The following is an 18,988-nucleotide window of genomic DNA, read 5'->3' on the forward strand; positions in this document are numbered from 1 at the left end:
ACACCAACACAGACATTTAAATTTAAAAAAAAAAAAGACGTGTGTTACAAAATAAACCTTTAGTGGACCAAAATGAACTTTTAAAAGATGTTACTCCGACGTGACTTTGCGCAGTGCGAGTGACATGTAAACATAATGATGTATCAATTGCAGAACACTCATATGAGGTCCGATGTTATATACACACACACTCCTAAGTAAAAAAGTTCTATGAGACTGTTTTAAGGCTTGTTATTACTGGGCGTCAGCACGTCAAAAGTTTCCAAACTACTGATGTTTTTTGCCTTTTTGGTGGCTCCATAATGTGCCTCCAATGGCCATGCACGCTTGTGAAGTTCCCAAAATCACCTCCGATCTAGATCTGAGTCTTTTCAACAGCTCAAATCACATAATGAGGCAGTGACATCATTTCAAAGAAACAATTTGTCTTTGGTCTATGGGTCTCTTTGGGCCTCAACACAGGCTTCATTTGGACACGCCCCCTGTGCTCAACACAGAAGATACATTTCATCATTACATTAATGCCACATGGAAAGCATTAGCTGCAGTTAATATAATATACTATGATGTATGTAGTGTGTACCTGTGAATCCAGGTAGTTGTGGTATTGCATTTGCTGGCTTGAAACCAGCTGTAAAAATGCATCATGTTGACTTTGCTGTTAACTGGTCTTATCATTAAGATGTGCTGTTTGTATTAGCTCTTGTGAAAGCTGTAACAGTTACAGACTTGGTTAAATTAAGCTGTATAAGTCATTTAGATTCTTGCAATTACACAGTGGTTTATTTGGCTTCATGAACAAACATGATCAGATTATAGAGCTCATATGAAATCATGACACAAACATGGTTTTACCTGCTTTTAGTGACAGGCTTTGTAATTCAAGCTGAGGATACAATGGTGTGATACAAAGATTTACAGCACATGAAGCAGAAACATGCAAACCTTCACCATATCTGAACTAAATCAAAACAAATATCCTGCTACAGTTTAATAATGAACCAATCCAGCAACAATGAAGGAAGAAACCAAGATGTTCCTGACTCTGGTAAAGGAGAGGAAATGAAACACAGACTGCTCTCTGCAAATATCTAACCTGCAGATAATAATCTGTTGGTTATTTTTCTCCCATTTCAAACCCAGAGACTGCAAACACTGAGCAGAAACACAGAGTTCACCCCAGAAAATCTACATGTCCAGCTAAGAAGTGACTTTAGTTTTAAACTTTAGTGTTTTAAACAAATAAAATTAAATGTCTCATGCACTCGTGCTGCCCTCCTGTGGTCATGGCTGCAGACATGTCACAGTCTTCAGTCCTTCCCCCTGAAGCCCACCTCTCATAGCACACTACATAATCAGTGACCCAAAGCCACAAACGTGCAGCACAGCCGTACTGCAGTCCCAGCCACACGAAAGGAGTCGAGGCATTTTTGGCTCTTTCCTGGACCCATCGCTGCTCCTCAGAGTTGCTGATTGAAACCAGGTCATGGTGTTTCTGTCTGCAGTAATTCAAGGCTTCCTCCCAGGTTTTGTTTTTCTTGATCAGAATCAATTTATCTGCCGTAAAATCACAGAAAACATGAAAGTGACTTAAAGCTGAATGCCATTGTGCACTCTGTGGCAGCTTCGAAAGAAACAGCTTTATTTGTTGGAACAAAATATGTCAAACAAAATACTAAACAAACAAAGGAAAAACTAGGAAACTTGAAAGATCTGAGGTAAAACAGATATACAAAGCAAGATGGCAGGACACTGGGATAAAGGAAGCAAAACTGAAGTCAGCACAGGCAGAAAACACAGGGATGGGACTAAAAGCGTAAACAGCCACAGAGACAGAACACAAAGAGGAAAGAAAGGGACTGAAAGAATAACAACACTGAGTAGAAACTTGGACCAACTGGAAATGGTGGGAACAAACATGAAAAACAAGAAATATAGAACTAAAAATGTAAATACTGAAATCTCAAAAGCACAAGGAAATATACAATTAAAGAACTCATACAAAGCTAGAAAATGCAAATCCCTGAAATCCAAAAGAACAAGTCATAAAACCATAATAAACACAAAACCCGGACAAAGACCCAGGACTATGATACGGCATGGTAGGTCCAGTTTTAGACAAAGAACAAAGAAAAAACATTTTAGTAATTTTTCAGACGAATCAGCAGCTCTACAGAGAAATCTCTGTTCCAACCATCAGCTAAACATTTTCACCTCTGACAGAAGTTCAACATACATGCAGAAATAAGTGGCTGAAGAAACATACTGACCTAAATCCTCTCAGTGACTCCAGCTGTTCATCTATTGGACAAACAGCTGAGATAAATCTGTGTAAACTCACCATCATAGCAGAAGAAAGGCTTTCTTTGGTCACATCCAGCTGAGCTCCATCTTCCTGATCTCCCTAACAGAGTCGTAGCACATTTCCTGTTGTTTAGTCCATCATTAAATGAGTCCATGTCCCAGTATCTGAAAGAGAAGTTACTCCCATCTGACCACCTCCAGCTGTCTCTGAACAGGCCGATCCACAGTTCTTCAGAGTTCCTCAGCGTCTTAAACTCTTCACTGTATATCTGATCGAGTCCACTGGCCAGGTCGGTGTGATGCTGTCTGCAGTAGCTCTGAGCCTGAGTCCAGGTCACAGACGTCTCATTCACATGAAAGGTTTTGTTGTCTTTCATTGTTTCTGTCAAATCAACAGAAAAACAAAATAACATTTTTATCAACTAATTTGTTTCATTCTTCAAACTATTGCTTTCAGGAACATGTGATATAACACAGATTATAAACTAGATTATAACATTATTAAATATTGTATTATCATATTACTGTTCATATATTCTCACCGTCATAGCAGATGAACTGAAATTTGTCACTACATGGAACATCTGCCCACTTGTGTCCTGTCATCACACAGTTCTCAGGGTATTTTAGATCATTTGGCTCTCCATCTCTCCAACAGGTCTTATTTTCAGTGTATTCCTCCCCCGGCAGAGACCAGTGCCACCTCCTGTTGTCTCTTCCTGGCTCGCTGTACAGTCCAATCCAGGCTTGTGTTTGACTCTGTGCAGAGTCTTGAAGTCTTCTCATGTCTGTCAGGTCAAACACTTTGGCCAGGTCTGTGTAGTTCTCTCTGCAGTATGCCCGTGCTTCATCCCAGCTCATCTCTTCTTTAATAAAGTGGTACTCATACAGCTGACATGTGATGAAGACACACTGACCTAAAACAGAAGAAATACTGTTGAATATCTGCTGATACAAGCAGGAAACTCATGTTCCCATCAAACTGTCCAGTTTACAGGTGAATCCTGGATTTTCTCAGTAAGAGTTCATTTGTTTAATGAGTCCTGATCAAACTAAAGGATTTTAGGTGGAAACAATCAGGAGCCCTGGTAAAATGATCACTCACCCATCAGAAGAAGCAGAAACAGACTCCACTGCATCGTCGCTCTGTCACATGAAAATGACTTTTCTGTCATTTGGAGGAAACAATGAATCCAGCAGCTCTTCAGTGTTTGATGGACACGCAGCACTTTATATTAAACACAGATATCTAGTTTATCACACACTGCTGTAAGAAATATATGATTCTTCTTAATAAATGATCATCTGTTTAAAATTGTCCATGAAGAAAGAAGCAACAGTTCAAATGTGGTCCACACAGCACCTCTGTACACAGACATGAAATGAGCCTGCAGGTTTGAAACTTACATCTGGTTCTTCTCTGGTGTTCATGCAGACAGCTGTGCAGGAAATAACCATCTGTACTAACACACACTCTCTTTGTACTCAGCATTTAAATATTAAGATACAGACTTTTCCCCTGACACAAACACACAGTGTAGATATGAGTTATGAAAGGACACATTTTTATTTCGCTATGGAAAAAGAAACCACTGAACTTTGAACGGTCTATTAAGATGAAAGAGGAAGTGTAAATATAATATCTAAATATAACTTCCTACTATTTGTACAGAGTTTTTAATGTGATAGTGGTGCAGGGGCAGTGTTGGGGAGTAACGGAATACATGTACCGCCGTTACGTATTTAAAATACAAAATATGAGTAACTGTATTCCGTTACAGTTACAGTTTAAAAAGGTGGTATTTAGAATACAGTTACTTTGTTGAAATAAATGGATTACACGGCGGTACTTCCCTGTTTCATATTGTGGCGGGTCAGGACTGTTTGGGTTTTGTTTGACAGCTACGTTCTGTTGTTCCAGGCGGCAGCGTTACGGTTGTCATGGTTACAGGGTGCCGCTCTCTCTCTGCGTGTTTCCTGGGTGAGAGAGGCGTTTTTGTTGTTGTGCTAAGCTAATAGGCAGAATGCTACAGGTATAGCTCTAAAGAATGTAGCATCATGGGCAGTGTAGTCCGTGCTGCAGGGAGAATGGACTGCCATACACGTTATGTGTCTGTGAGCGAGGGAGGGAGAAAAAGGAAAAGTACGAGCTGTCATCGAGCAGAAACGGGAGCTGGAAGCATGTAAATATAATAATAACCACTGCAGCCAAGAAGAGAGCCTGACGAGCCCAGTTGTAAGTAAGCTATTAAGACTCGACTGTACACCGTGTTCGTGTTTTCCTCCAAAAACAATAAGTTCTGTTGGAGCAGCCTTTCAACGCCTCTCTCTGTCTCTCGCTAGAAAAGTTGACCCAGACAACAAAGTAAAGCTAGTTTTCGGCTACGAGCCCGACAGGAACCCGACGTATTAGCCAGAGGTCCCTTTACTACGGTTCAGAGCCGCGGACCTTCAGTAACAGTAATAAATTACAGCAATAGTACATTCACGTAGTTGTAAACAGCATGATAATATATTAAGTAATCCAAAGTATTCAGAATACGTTACTGTCATTGAGCAACGTAACGGAATATGTTACAGAATACATTTTGGGGCATGTAATCTGTAATCTGTAATGGAATACATTTTAAAAGTAACCTTCCCAACACTGTGCAGGGGAGAACTGTGATAGAAGCTATGACTCGATTTTACATCCCAGGTTTAAACATCAGTACCTACTCGTCCATGAAAAGGGGATGTGAATATCGTGTTTCGTTTGCTCCAGTAAATTCTGAAGAAATACCTAAATGATCAACCTTTTACTTCTTAATTTACATTACTAGTTAATTGGATACTTAGACATGAGTGTGGGTGCCAATTGTTGTCTGTGATAGCCCTGCAACAGACTCGTGACCTGTCCAGGGTGTACCATGCCTCTCACCCTAAGACAGCTATTAAAATCCGAACGAAAGGAAATAAACATCACAGTATAAGAAATTACCTGAATTGTCTAAATCTAATTAATCTAATTTGAGCTGATGCTGATTTTGTTCAGGAACAAGAATCCAGTGTAGAGAGGCCCAGACTGAGGTAATGTGCTCCTTCTGTTTTGTGCCAGTAAACAGACGAGCAGCTGCATTTTGGATTGACTGGAGACAATAAAGAGAGGCCTTCTCCAAACCAAAGTACAGAGAATTGCATGTAGGCCATAGAGAGAAGACCACCTTCTGTAAAGAGGACTGACTGTAAATGCATGACACACACTTCAGATCTTTATTCGTAAAAACTTTTGAAATCCATGGAAATTTTCATACCACTTTACAGTCCTGGGATACTTTGTGATGGTTTATCACACAAAATCTCCCAAAACACATTTAAGGTGGCCGTGGTAACATGATAAATGTGGAAAAGGGAAAGAGGCTTAAACACTTTTGCTGTGAACACTTTGACTTGTTCATAATGATCTCATTCTTATATGGTTTCAGTTGTTGCTGCTGTCCCTTTAAATAGTAAATAATTAAATGTTCTGGACTTCCAGTAAATCTCAGCATTGCATGTTCAGAGCCTTTTGTATGTCTTTATTTAAGATTTTTGTGATGCAACTGTAGAATAGTGATTTTTATGCCTTCAGTTTACAAACTGCATTGTAAAACGTTTCTGTATTAAAGATGAGGTTTTAAACATGTGATTGTTTTTATAAACATTTTTTTTTGCCTGTCCCATTTGGTTCTTTAGCCGTCAGAATTGTTGTCTGAAGACCAACAAGGATACCCAATGGATTTATTTTGCCAAATGGATCATCATGGCATTGCCATATTGGTCCATTTGATCGACCTTTGTTGTTATTATTTATTTTATTTTATTTTCAGTTGTTACAGACGGGACAGACATGAGTGAGGGATAGGAAAGGGAGAAAGAAAGAGGAAGGAAAAGAAAAACAGAAGGGAAGAGGGACAGTGAGAAAGGAAACTTAAAAAGAGAGAGAAGAAAAATCTCCAGGATCACCTGTTGAGAGAGAAAGAAGAGAAAACAAGCAAAAAAAACAACAAAGCAACATACTAAACACAACACCATCACGTTAATCTAGCTAAGTGTAAACAGCAGTAAATATTGAATGCTGTTGTGTAGCAAGCAGGACCGACAGCGCACAATGTGCTTGGAAATAGCAGCCAATAAAGGTGTAGTTTATGTCTATGAACAGTGAACACCCATGTGCACACCTGTGTCGATCAGCGTGCTTGTATTCAAATGGTTTCCCCATGTAATGGTCTGCTAGAGGATGTAGAGAGCCATAGCCCCGCCCCAGGGCATGAAGCAGGCATGGAGGAGATCCAGGATCCAATTATCCAGAGGCCCCAGAGTGCGAGAGCCCAAGGAGGACCACCGGAGGGGCATCCGTGCCACCCTCCTGGGAAGCGCTGAGGAGAGCCCCAGTTGAGGGGTCACCCAGTAGCCACTGAGCAGAAGCCAGAGGGGGCTGCAGTGGCCTGCCAGCTCTGCCAGCAGCCAGCTGTGCCAGAGTGAACCGAGCCACCTTTAATTTAGTTCATTTTCCTCACCAGCCAAAATCTTTTAAAGCACTAAACAAGGAAAAATACTGCGAATGCACGCTACACATCACCCTGCTGTTCCCACAAATGTGAAATAATGTGACATCTTTTAAACTGCATTAATATAAAGCAGTTTCTAATAATAATCACTGCCAGAGCCTTATGATGAATGAATATTTGATTTGTCATACACTTCAGACTACTTCACTGTCTCACCGTATGAATCAGTGAGACTGTTTAGACTCAGTGTGTTAGAGTTATATTGTTGGATTGTCATTTATGCTTAGAAGTATATAATCATTTGTAGATTGAAAGAATGTCTCATCCTAGGAGGTCTGTAACAACTCTGTGTAGCATGAAGAGGGGGGTGCGTTCACTCCTCTCCAAAGTGTTCTGGCACAGATCACACACCTCTTGGGATCATTAGCAAGGTTGTATCTTCTCTTCTGATATACGGTATAGCAAACACACGTTTATCTGTTTTAGTCTAAGTGCCTTTTGTTTAGATGAACTGCTGGACTTCCAGACCAGCAGGTTTAGGGAAGTCATTTATGGGGTCACATTCTGACACCCCCCCCCCCCCCCCAAACACACACACACACACATACTTACACACACACAGACAAGGTACTCTTTGTTTGTATGTATACCTATGTAGGACGTCATATGTTAATGAACCTATGTATATTCATGTAACCTCAATAAAAGAGCAGTGTTATGAAGGAGCGGACGAGAGCAACAAGCGAAGGAACGGCGTTTGTCGAGTTGGTCTTCCTCTTATACGAGAAACAAAGAACTTTGCCTACTCATATCTTGCTTTGCTGTGTAGTAGAATTGTCTTGAACGTTCCAGCGAATAGGTTTATGCTACAAACCCATCACAGTGTCAGAGTCAGTCAAAGTGTTCCTGTATACACTGCAAAAAGTTTCCATTTAATGTAAACATAGCTCATGGAACACAAAAAGAAAACTCGACGTGTCCAAATATGTAATGAATGGAAGACCAACATGTGAAGTCTGCGAGTCGTGCAGATTTGACTGTTTCTGCTTTCAGCACCTCAATAATTTGTTTGTTGATGCAAAATCAATTGAACCAATAGCATCTCTGTGCTGCTTTGAGGAAACAAACATTAGATATGATCAGCTTCTGTTCCAGCAGAGAGGACCACGCACCGAGAGCGAGCTCTCTTTAATGGTTGGTTTTTCTTATTTTAATGACTGCATCAGAGCACAAACATGTGTCACAGCAGCCGGCCAACAGGAAAAAAAGCCCTATTTCTAATTCTAATACTTGAACTTCTGCTGTATTTAAATGCAGATGGCTGACATGTGACTGGTATTTGATATCAAAATAGCCAATGTGAAATAGGTCTGATTTAAAACACTCACTGAGTTTACAGTTACTATCATAGGCCATGTGAGCGGCTGGTAGTTTTCCTGTGTCCTGATTCAAGTCCATGTGCATACCTTGTTTTTCTTGTGCTACAGCTCTGCAGTTATGCCATGTGTGGGAGTATTTTGAGTTGATTTTGGTCAGTCGGTTGGGTTTGACAGCTTTCTGCTCTTGTTGTTTGCTTTGTCTTTTTGTTTGTTTATTGGATCTGATAACGTAAAAAACTTCAAATAGCTTAACAAAAATCTGCTTTTCATAATAAAAATATTTGACTCTTTAAATTTAACATAAAAAATATATTATTTTTTAAATTATCTTAAATTTTTATTCTACAAAATGTGCAACAATTTAATTTGTTTATTCTTTTTAGCTGATAGTCTGTGGGACCCAGGAAGACTGTATACCTGCATCTCTACCAGTTTCTGTGCATTCCAGCCTCTTCTGTTCCATGTAAGAGGATTTTCTCTAAGGCAGGAGAAATGTTCTCCATGAAAATATGCAGACTTGGCCATTTTTACTTTACAAGTTCACAATCAATTCTACCTCCGGGTCTAAAATACATATAAAAAATTTGACCTAATATAATACTATTTATAAACATACCTGTCCAGCTCTCCAGTGGTTAATTCCATAAGTACATGGAGGCAGGATCACAGAGTAGAAGCGTACTCCATAATGTGTTGTACATTATTATATTTATATTATATGTATTTTTCATCTATTGTATTTACCAGCATCACGGTGGCACAAGCAAAAAAAGACCACACTATGGCACATGTTGAAATAAGGAAAGGTTATTGATGACATTTATTTGTTAGAAAAATAAACATAACAATTTTTTCACCCCAGAAAATTAATGTTCAAAGCAACACAATGGTGGCCCAATATCAGACAGAGTTGTGAACTCCACTCTGTAAAGTGGACATTCATAATGAAGAAGGTCATTTTATTTTGTAGCTTCAAGCTGTTCTTCATATTTTTGTCCACCAGATGTCACCAGAGAGGACTGTGCTGAAAAGCTTCGAGTAATGAACTGTTTTTCAGTATAAGCTTCAACGTTTGGCAATCATGACTATTAACACATAAGAACCCAGTAGCATTTCTACTTTGTTTTCCTTATTTGAAAATGAATCTGCCAGACAGGCCTTTGCTTATTAACACAGAATTTCGTTCTTATTTGGATTTCCATAACACATGATCATCATACATTTGCGGGATTGGTTTAACAACAAATTATTTGACAGCTTTGTTTTACATCACACAAATGTGCATGCTAAAAAAATCCTGCTTTATATTAGAGGTATTTTCAACAACCTACTGCAGCTGCAGGAAACAGATCAGATTTCTGTAATAAACTAGTAAAGACATACATATGTGACAAGAAAGAGTAAAACAGTGAAATGTGGATTATTAAATATTAGGTCTCTCTCTTCCAAGTCTCTGTTAGTACATGACTTAATAAATGATCAACAAATTGATTTACTCTGCCTTACAGAAACCTGGTTGCAGCAGGATGATTATGTTAGCTTAAATGAATCAACACCCCCGAGTCATTCTAACTACCAGAAATCTCGAAGCACAGGTCGAGGGGGCGGTGTGGCAGCAATTTTTCACACCAGTCTATTAATTAATGAAAGACCAAGACAGACTTTTAATTCATTTGAAAGACTGATGCTTAACAATGTCCACCCCAGCTGTGAAACTCAGAAACCAGTCTTACTTGTTATCATCTATCATCCACCTGGGCCTTACACAGAGTTTCTGTCTGATTTCTCAGACTTTATATCTGATTTAGTTCTGAGCTCAGATAAAATAATTATTGTGGGTGATTTTAACATCCATGTAGATGCTAAAAATGACAGCCTCAACATGGCATTTAATCTGTTGTTAGACTCAATTGGTTTCTCTCAAAATGTAAAAGAACCCACCCACCACTTTAATCACACTCTAGATCTGGTTTTAACATATGACATAGAAACTGAACATTTAACAGTGTTCCCTGAAAACCCTCTCCTGTCTGATCATTTCCTGATAACATTTACATTTACAATAATTGATTACGCAGCAGTGGAGAGTGGACTTTATCAAAGTAGATGTCTTTCTGAAAGCGCTGTAACTAAGTTTAAGAATATAATCCAGCCACTGTTATCATCGTCAATGCCCTGTACCAACACAGAGCAGAGCAGCTATCTGAACGCTACCCCAACAGAGGTCGATTATCTTGTTAATAATTTCACCTCCTCACTACGTACGACTCTGGATACTGTAGCTCCAGTGAAAACTAAGGTCTCTAATCAGAAGTACATGACCCCGTGGTATAATTCTCAAACACGTACCCTAAAGCAGATGACTCGTAATCTGGAGAGGAAATGGCGTGTCACAAATTTAGAGGATCATCATTTAGCCTGGAGAAATAGTTTGTTGCTTTATAAGAAAGCCCTCCGCAAAGCCAGAACAGCTTACTATTCGTCACTGATTGAAGAAAATAAGAACAACCCCAGGTTTCTCTTCAGCACTGTTGCCAGGCTGACAAAAAGCCAGAGCTCTTTTGAGCCAACCATCCCTTTAACGTTAACTAGTGATGACTTCATGAACTTCTTCACAAATAAAATTTTTATCATTAGAGAAAAAATTACCAATAATCATCCCATAGATGTAATATTATCTACAGCTACTTGTAGTTCCATTGATGTTAAGTTAGACTCTTTTTTTCCAATCGATCTTTCTGAGTTAACGTCAATAATTACTTCCTCCAAATCATCAACGTGTCTTTTAGACCCCATTCCTACAAAACTGCTCAAAGAAGTCCTGCCATTGATTAATTCTTCGATCTTATATATGATCAACCTATCTCTAATAATCGGCTATGTACCACAGGCCTTCAAGGTGGCTGCAGTTAAACCTTTACTCAAAAAGCCATCTCTAGACCCAGCAGTCTTAGCTAATTATAGGCCAATCTCCAACCTTCCTTTCATATCAAAAATCCTTGAAAGAGTAGTTGTCAAACAGCTAACAGATCATCTGTGGAGGAATGGTTTATTTGAAGAGTTTCAGTCAGGTTTCAGAGCTCATCACAGCACAGAAACAGCTTTAGTGAAGGTTACAAATGATCTTCTTATGGCCTCTGACAGTGGACTCATCTCTGTGCTTGTCCTTCTTGACCTTAGTGCAGCATTCGATACTGTTGACCATAATATTCTATTAGAGCGATTAGAACATGCTGTAGGTATTACAGGTATTGCACTGCAGTGGTTTGTATCATATCTATCTAATAGACTCCAATTTGTGCATGTAAATGGAGAGTCCTCTTAAGATTAAGATTAATTATGGAGTTCCACAGGGTTCAGTGCTAGGACCAATTCTGTTTACATTATACATGCTTCCCCTAGGCAGCATCATTAGAAGACATAGCATACATTTTCACTGCTATGCAGATGACACCCAGCTCTATCTGTCCATGAAGCCAGATAACACACACCAATTAGTTAAACTGCAGGAATGTCTTAAAGACATAAAGACTTGGATGGCCACTAACTTTCTGCTTCTCAACTCAGATAAAACTGAGGTCATTGTACTCGGCGCTGAAAAGCTTAGAAATTTGGTATCTAACCAGATTCTTACTCTGGATGGCATTACCTTGGCCTCCAGTAACACTGTGAGGAACCTTGGAGTCATTTTTGACCAGGATATGTCCTTCAACGCACATATTAAACAAATATGTAAGACTGCGTTCTTCCATTTGCGCAACATCTCTAAAATTAGAAATATCCTGTCTCAGAGTGACGCTGAAAAACTAGTTCATGCATTTATTACTTCCAGGCTGGACTGCTGCAATTCATTATTATCAGGATGTCCAAAAAACTCACTGAAAAGCCTTCAGTTAATCCAAAATGCTGCAGCAAGAGTACTGACAGGGACTAGAAAGAGAGAGCATATTTCTCCTGTTTTGGCTTCCCTTCATTGGCTTCCTGTTAAATCCAGAATTGAATTCAAAATCCTGCTCCTCACACACAAGGTCTTAAATAATCAGGCCCCATCTTATCTTAATGACCTTGTAGTACCATATCACCCTATTAGAGCACTTCGCTCTCGCTCTGCAGGCCTACTTGTTGTTCCTAGAGTATTTAAAAGTAGAATGGGAGGGAGAGCCTTCAGTTTTCAGGCCCCTCTTCTGTGGAACCAGCTTCCAGTTTGGATTCGGGAGACAGACACTATCTCTACTTTTAAGATTAGGCTTAAAACTTTCCTTTTTGCTAAAGCATATAGTTAGGGCTGGACCAGGTGACCCTGAATCCTCCCTTAGTTATGCTGCAATAGATGTAGGCTGCCGGGGGATTCCCATGATGCATTGAGTTTTTCCTTTCCAGTCACCTTTCTCACTCACTATGTATTAACAGACCTCTCTGTATTGAATGGTATCTGTTATTAATCTCTGTCTCTCTTCCACAGCTTTATCTGTGTATTATGTCTTTATCCTGTCTTCCTTCTCTCACCCCAACCGGTCGCAGCAGATGGCCGCCCCTCCCTGAGCCTGGTTCTGCCGGAGATTTCTTCCTGTTAAAAGGGAGTTTTTCCTTCCCACTGTCGCCAAAGTGCTTGCTCATAGGGGGTCATATGATTGTTGGGCTTTTCTCTGTATCTATGAAGCGCCTTGAGGCGACATTTGTTGTGATTTGGCGCTATATAAATAAAATTGAATTGAATTGAATTGAAAGAATACATATCATAAGTATAAACATTAAACAAATCACGAGTCACAAATATGAACAAAATCCATTCCATCCCATCGAAATTCGAAATTTTTGGTGAATTTAAACTAACAGATATATAAGAAGATTAAAACAGGGATAGGGGGATATGTAGTTTTATAAAGTTCTTCCTGATCAAAGTACTTTAACACTTTGTTTCATGCTGTAATTTGATTATTAAAAACAACAACTGTGGTTTAACAGTTTATTCATCAACAGTGAATTCAATTGACAACACTTCATAACCTTTATGTATTATTACTTTATATAAAACCATCACCATATTTTAACCACAACATCAATATAATAAAACCTACACATTGTATAGTGAATAGATTCTTTTTCAATAACAAAATTACGTTTTTGTTGATGTAGGAAAATAAAAAGTGCGCTAAATAAAACCTAAAGGAGATAAGAAGCTGTTGGTGCTGTTTACAGTGCTTTTAGTGTTTTGAACAGAAGAAATTAAACTTATTATCATCAGGCTTACTGACCCACTTCTGCTCTCCTGCTCTATTTATGGCTCCAGACATGTCACAGACGTCAACTTTGCTGTTAGAGTCCCAGTTGTTATATCCAATGACCTAATCAGTGACCCAGAACCAGAAGCCCAGAGTGCAGGTGTAGCGCAGCCCCAGCCAGACAAAAGGAGTGGAGGCGTTTTTTGCTTTTTCCTGGAGCCACACCTGCTCCTGGCGGTTGGTGATGGAAACCAGGTCATGGTGTTTCTCTCTGCAGTAATAAAGGGCTTCCTCCCAGGTTTTGCTTTCTTGGATCAGGATCACGTTATCTGTCACCACAAAACCCAAAGAGCTCTGAGTCTTTGCTGTGCTTTATGAACAATGACAGACATGAACAGTCCACACTTACAGAAACAAGACAAACAGGCCAAAACAACAGGACAGTTACACCTGTGACTGTGTAGGTGAACAGCTCTAATGAACATTTATATAGTAAAGATGAGAAAAGACAGAGAGCTTTGTTAGGAAGGAAGAGGTTTAAATATATAAAATATCAGTAGGTCTGCATTGAGTAAGACTCACTGTACACATGCAGTAAATTTGTTTTGCAGTTAATAATTAAAGGTTGTCTGCAGTTTTAATAAACAGTGTGGTTAAATTGTACATCTCAGAGGGAGTCAACCGAGATAACTGATCTAAATCCTCTCAGTGACTCCAGCTGTTCATCTATTGGACAAACAGCTGAGATAAATCTGTGTAAACTCACCATCATAGCAGAAGAAAGGCTTTCTTTGGTCACATCCAGCAGAGCTCCATCTTCCTGATCTCCCTAACAGAGTCGTAGCACATTTCCTGTTGTCTAGTCCATCATTAAATGAGTCCATGTCCCAGTATCTGAAAGAGAAGTTACTCCCATCTGACCACCTCCAGCTGTCTCTGAACAGGCCGATCCACGAGGCTGTAGACTTCTGCAGCGTCTTAAACTCTTCACTGTATATCTGATCGAGTCCACTGGCCAGGTCAGTGTGATGCTGTCTGCAGTAGCTCTGAGCCTGAGTCCAAGACTTCTCCTCCGCAATCAAATGAAACATTTTATTGTCTTTCATTGTTTCTGTCAAATCAATAGACAAACAAAATAACATTTTTATCAACTAATTTGTTTCATTCTTCAAAATGTCTTTTTCAGGAACATGTGATATAACACAGATTATAAACTAGATTATAACATTATTAAATATTGTATTGTCATATTACAGTTCACATATTCTCACCATTATAGCAGATGAACTGAAATGTGTCACTACATGGAAAATCTTCCCACTTGTATCTTGTCCTCACACAGTTCTCAGGGTATACTTTGTCATTTGGCTCTCTGTCTCCCCAGCAGGTCTCATTTTCAGTGTATTCCTCCCCCGGCAGAGACCAGTGCCACCTCCTGTTGTCTCCTATTGTGATGTTGTACAGTCCAATCCAGGCTTGTGTTTGACTCTGTGCAGAGTCTTGAAGTCTTCTCATGTCTGTCAGGTCAAACACTTTGGCCAGGTCTATGTAGCTCTCTCTGCAGTATGCCCGTGCTTCATCCCAGCTCATCTCTTCTTTAATAAAGTGGTACTCATACAGCTGACATGTGATGAAGACACACTGACCTAAAACAGAAGAAATACTGTTGAATATCTGCTGATACAAGCAGGAAACTCATGTTCCCATCAAACTGTCCAGTTTACAGGTCAATCCTGGATTTTCTCAGTAAGAGTTCATTTGTTTAATGAGTCCTGATCAAACTAAAGGATTTTAGGTGGAAACAATCAGGAGCCCTGGTAAAATGATCACTCACCCATCAGAAGAAGCAGAAACAGACTCCACTGCATCGTCGCTCTGTCACATGAAAATGACTTTTCTGTCATTTGGAGGAAACAATGAATCCAGCAGCTCTTCAGTGTTTGATGGACACGCAGCACTTTATATTAAACACAGATATCTAGTTTATCACACACTGCTGTAAGAAATATATGATTATTCTTAATAAATGATCATCTGTTTAAAATTGTCCAAGAAGAAAGAAGCAACAGTTCAAATGTGGTCCACACAGCACCTCTGTACACAGACATGAAATGAGCCTGCAGGTTTGAAACTTACATCTGGTTCTTCTCTGGTGTTCATGCAGACAGCTGTGCAGTAAATAACCATCTGTACTAACACACACTCTCTTTGTACTCAGTATTTGAATATGAACATATAGAGTTTTTCCCCCCGACTCAAAGACACAGTGTACATATCAGTTATATATGAACTCATTTACATTAAGCTCTGGAAAGAAGAAACACTGGACTGTCCAACAAGCAGAAAGAGGGAGTTTCTAATATCCAAATATGGCAGCAGAGGTGCACATGGACAAGTCACCACTCTGTGACAGAAACATGAATACGAGTCTGTTGATTTTTGAAAATATAAACATAATGCTGCCTGTACTGATCAATATTGCTGGATTGCTCTGACGCTGACATGATCTTAAAAACCTATCAAAGACTTTTGTGTGCACTGACGCAGTAGTCACATGTTCAAGCTGAATAATTACACACACCCCACTTTTCAGTTATTTATTTGTAAAAAATGTTTGGACTCATGTATGATTTCTGTTCCACTTCTCACGTTTGCACTACTTTGTGTTGGTCTTTCATGTGGAATTACAATAAAACTGTAAATAACCATCTGTACTAACACACTCTCTTTGTACTCAGCATTTCAATATTAAGATACAAATTTCCCCGCTGACACAAAGACACAGTGTAGATACGGCTTATGAATGGACTTGTTTATGGAAAAAGGACATAAAGCACCTCACTGTGGACTGTCCAGCAAGCAGGAACAGGAAGTTTTATTCTAATTTCTATAAATTATTTCCTTGTTTGTTTAACATTTTCTTGATGTGGGGGCGCAGGGTAGGGCTATGAAAGCAGGTACACCTACACACATCGCCACCACAGTGACACACTCCACTCATGCTCACATGAATCTATATGACTTCACAGGCCAAATTTACAATATAGGATTTCAAGCCTCAAACCAGCTATTTAAAATTAAGCTACTACACTGGTTTGAATTCAGTTTTCTTTATATAGCGCCAAATCACCATAACAGTTGCCGCAAGGTACTTTATATTGTAACATAGACCTTACAATAATACACAGTAAAAAACCAAGTGTCAATTTTACACTTACAGAGTTGATTTTAACTCTGCTTCAGGTAACATTTGGTCCCACTCAAAATTAGAGTAAAATTTACTCTATGGCCAGTGTTAACTTTTCAGTGTTAATTGTACTCAATTTAGTGTCAAAATTAACAACAAAATGTGTAAAAATATTTAACACTGAGGGTTATTCACACTGTTCAGAGTAATTTGATTACACTTTATAGAGCTATTTTTACTCCAAAATTAGTTTAATAATAACACATGGACAGCATTTAGAAGAAATACATAGTTAAAATGTTTTAGGTTCATATTAACGCAGTGAGAAGATAACGAACATCTGAACTTTTAGCAACTGCTAGCATGTAGCTACTGGAATGTCATTAAACCTATGGGTAAACGCTGCTAACATGTCCTCACTCGACATCAGTGAAACTATAAAGAGCTATTTAGTTTAAAAATACCTTTTAAACAATGTTACCAGTATGGAAATGTTAATTTCACTTACCTGACTGTGGCAGCTCTTCGGAGAAAATTCCATGCACATTAGAGCTCTGAGGCCGCACACGCCTGTGGACTGGTAATAATCAACACTGTGTGGAGTTAAGTCTTCACTGCGTGACTAACAAACTTTACACTGACTTTTAACTCTGATGTTAGAGCTGGTTTACTCCTCATAGAGTTGTAAATACTCTATCTAGGTTAAAATAGGTTTACTCTGAAATATTGACACACTTTTTACTGTGTACATGCAGCGAAAAACCAAATATAACCATATGACCCACTATAAAGCACTTTGGCGACATTAGGAAGGAAAAACTCCCTTTTAACAGGAAGAAACCTCCGGCAGAACCAGGCTCAGGGAGGGGTGGGGCCATCTGCTGCGACCGGTTGGGGTGATTGTGTCTATATCTATTTTTACTTGAATTTGGCCTTTGACTTGAGATCATTTATATATTTTTGCATTTAAGAAAATGTTTTCTTTAAAAAGTTAAACTTTAACATGGCACATAAACAAGAAAATGTTTTAGTTGTTTGTTTGTTTTTGACAAATGTTGTATGGAGTTAAATTTTAAAAACTGCAATGTTAAAAATAGAAACAAATGAACAGTTCATTCTGTTTTGAATATTTATTATTGTTTGTTAATAAGACAAAAGTATTTTTTATTAGATTACATGAAAACTAAGGTAATCACTCTAATCTGAACATTTGCTCACACTAATTATGATAAACCAGTATTTGCTCAGGTTGCTTTAAACATATCACTTTTATCACTGAATACAATAAACTCGAACTCATATCAAGTAACTTGTAAATAACCGTTCATATAAAGCCATTATTAAACAATGTGTACATTGGTAATGGTAATTGCGTCTCACCTCAAAACACACATAAAAAACATAAATTGAAAAGATATATGAGCCTGATTAACCTTACTGTTACAAATACCATTTGTGCATCATTAGCAAAGCTACTGTACTTGAAGCTCACTTTACCTGCTACCAACAAGGGTAGCTACCAACTTTGATTACTTTTAGTCATTTTCCAAAGTTATGCTTTACTTTAACATGTTTACAACAATCTTATCATTTTTACTGTTTTACATAGGAGTCATTTTGAGGACAATTACTCCACCTGGGTAATAAAATAAAGAGGCACGGATCATACTTTGTTTAAAGCTTCAACTACAGGATTTATTCTGCAGGCTTCCCTATAAAGCAGTATACATTCTTCCTGAGAGCATTGTGGCATCTTTAGGGAATCCAGTTTGATAAAACTTCAAGTGTAATTAGATAAAAAACTGAATCTGAACAAAAAATATTACTGGGGTGTCCATTTTTTAACTTGCTTTAAAACATGAACTGAACTGCAATCCCCATAACTTATGCACTGTTATCTCTTGACTTTTTAACTATTATTTTAATCCATATTTATGTCTTAAAACTACATTTTTAACCTTTCACAAAGACTATGTAGCATAAGTACCACACTGGGGTTTTTTTGGATCATCATAATTACTTAAAGTTGGTCTATGTTCAGCTTGCAAGTAACTAATCATGACTAAAAAACTAGTCATATTTTACAGTTAAGAAAAAAAAATTGCTGATGTCCACTCAGGAAAAGGGGGATTTATAGTCAGGGTTGGGGGTTAGGATGTGATCGTTATTATGGTTACAGAGCTGTAGTGCGGTTTTGGGATTAGAGTTTGATGTGTTGTGTAATGGTGTTTACACACTGCAAAACTGTAATATCACCACAATGTGATTGGTCACTTGGACCGGCATCACTTTGATGATCCAGGAGCAACACCGTCAAGAGGATACACATTGTGCTTCTTTTTGAGCAGCTTAATTAAACACAGACAC

The 18,988-nt window shown here is 38.6% G+C and overlaps 3 protein-coding genes across 5 annotated transcripts in view; 1 reads left to right on the top strand and 2 right to left on the bottom strand.

The window, feature by feature from the left end:
• LOC146521035 (uncharacterized) overlaps positions 1-18,988 on the top strand; it is a 235,515-nt gene that overhangs the window by 57,870 nt on the left and 158,657 nt on the right. The window lies entirely within an intron of this gene.
• On the bottom strand, positions 887-3,830 carry LOC146521038 (putative C-type lectin domain family 20 member A). 2 transcript variants are annotated; one of them, XM_085154468.1, is made up of 5 exons: positions 3,712-3,830; positions 3,410-3,532; positions 2,847-3,221; positions 2,342-2,686; positions 887-1,557 (listed from the first exon to the last, which is right to left on the bottom strand). In XM_085154468.1, the coding sequence occupies exons 1-5, from the start codon at positions 3,794-3,796 to the stop codon at positions 1,235-1,237; spliced, it is 1,251 nt and encodes a 416-aa protein (XP_085010594.1). In that variant the 5' UTR covers positions 3,797-3,830; the 3' UTR covers positions 887-1,234. The 2 variants fall into 2 exon arrangements, with proteins under 2 accessions (XP_085010594.1, XP_085010595.1); XM_085154469.1 differs by having other exon boundaries at positions 889-1,557; positions 3,410-3,830.
• Positions 12,943-16,213, bottom strand: LOC146521039 (C-type mannose receptor 2-like). Its single transcript, XM_085154505.1, has 4 exons — positions 15,269-16,213; positions 14,706-15,080; positions 14,201-14,545; positions 12,943-13,763 (listed from the first exon to the last, which is right to left on the bottom strand). The coding sequence occupies exons 1-4, from the start codon at positions 15,336-15,338 to the stop codon at positions 13,558-13,560; spliced, it is 996 nt and encodes a 331-aa protein (XP_085010631.1). The 5' UTR covers positions 15,339-16,213; the 3' UTR covers positions 12,943-13,557.

This window comes from Neolamprologus multifasciatus, chromosome 3, assembly GCF_963576455.1.
Source record: "Neolamprologus multifasciatus chromosome 3, fNeoMul1.2, whole genome shotgun sequence".
Lineage (NCBI taxonomy): Eukaryota > Metazoa > Chordata > Actinopteri > Cichliformes > Cichlidae > Neolamprologus > Neolamprologus multifasciatus.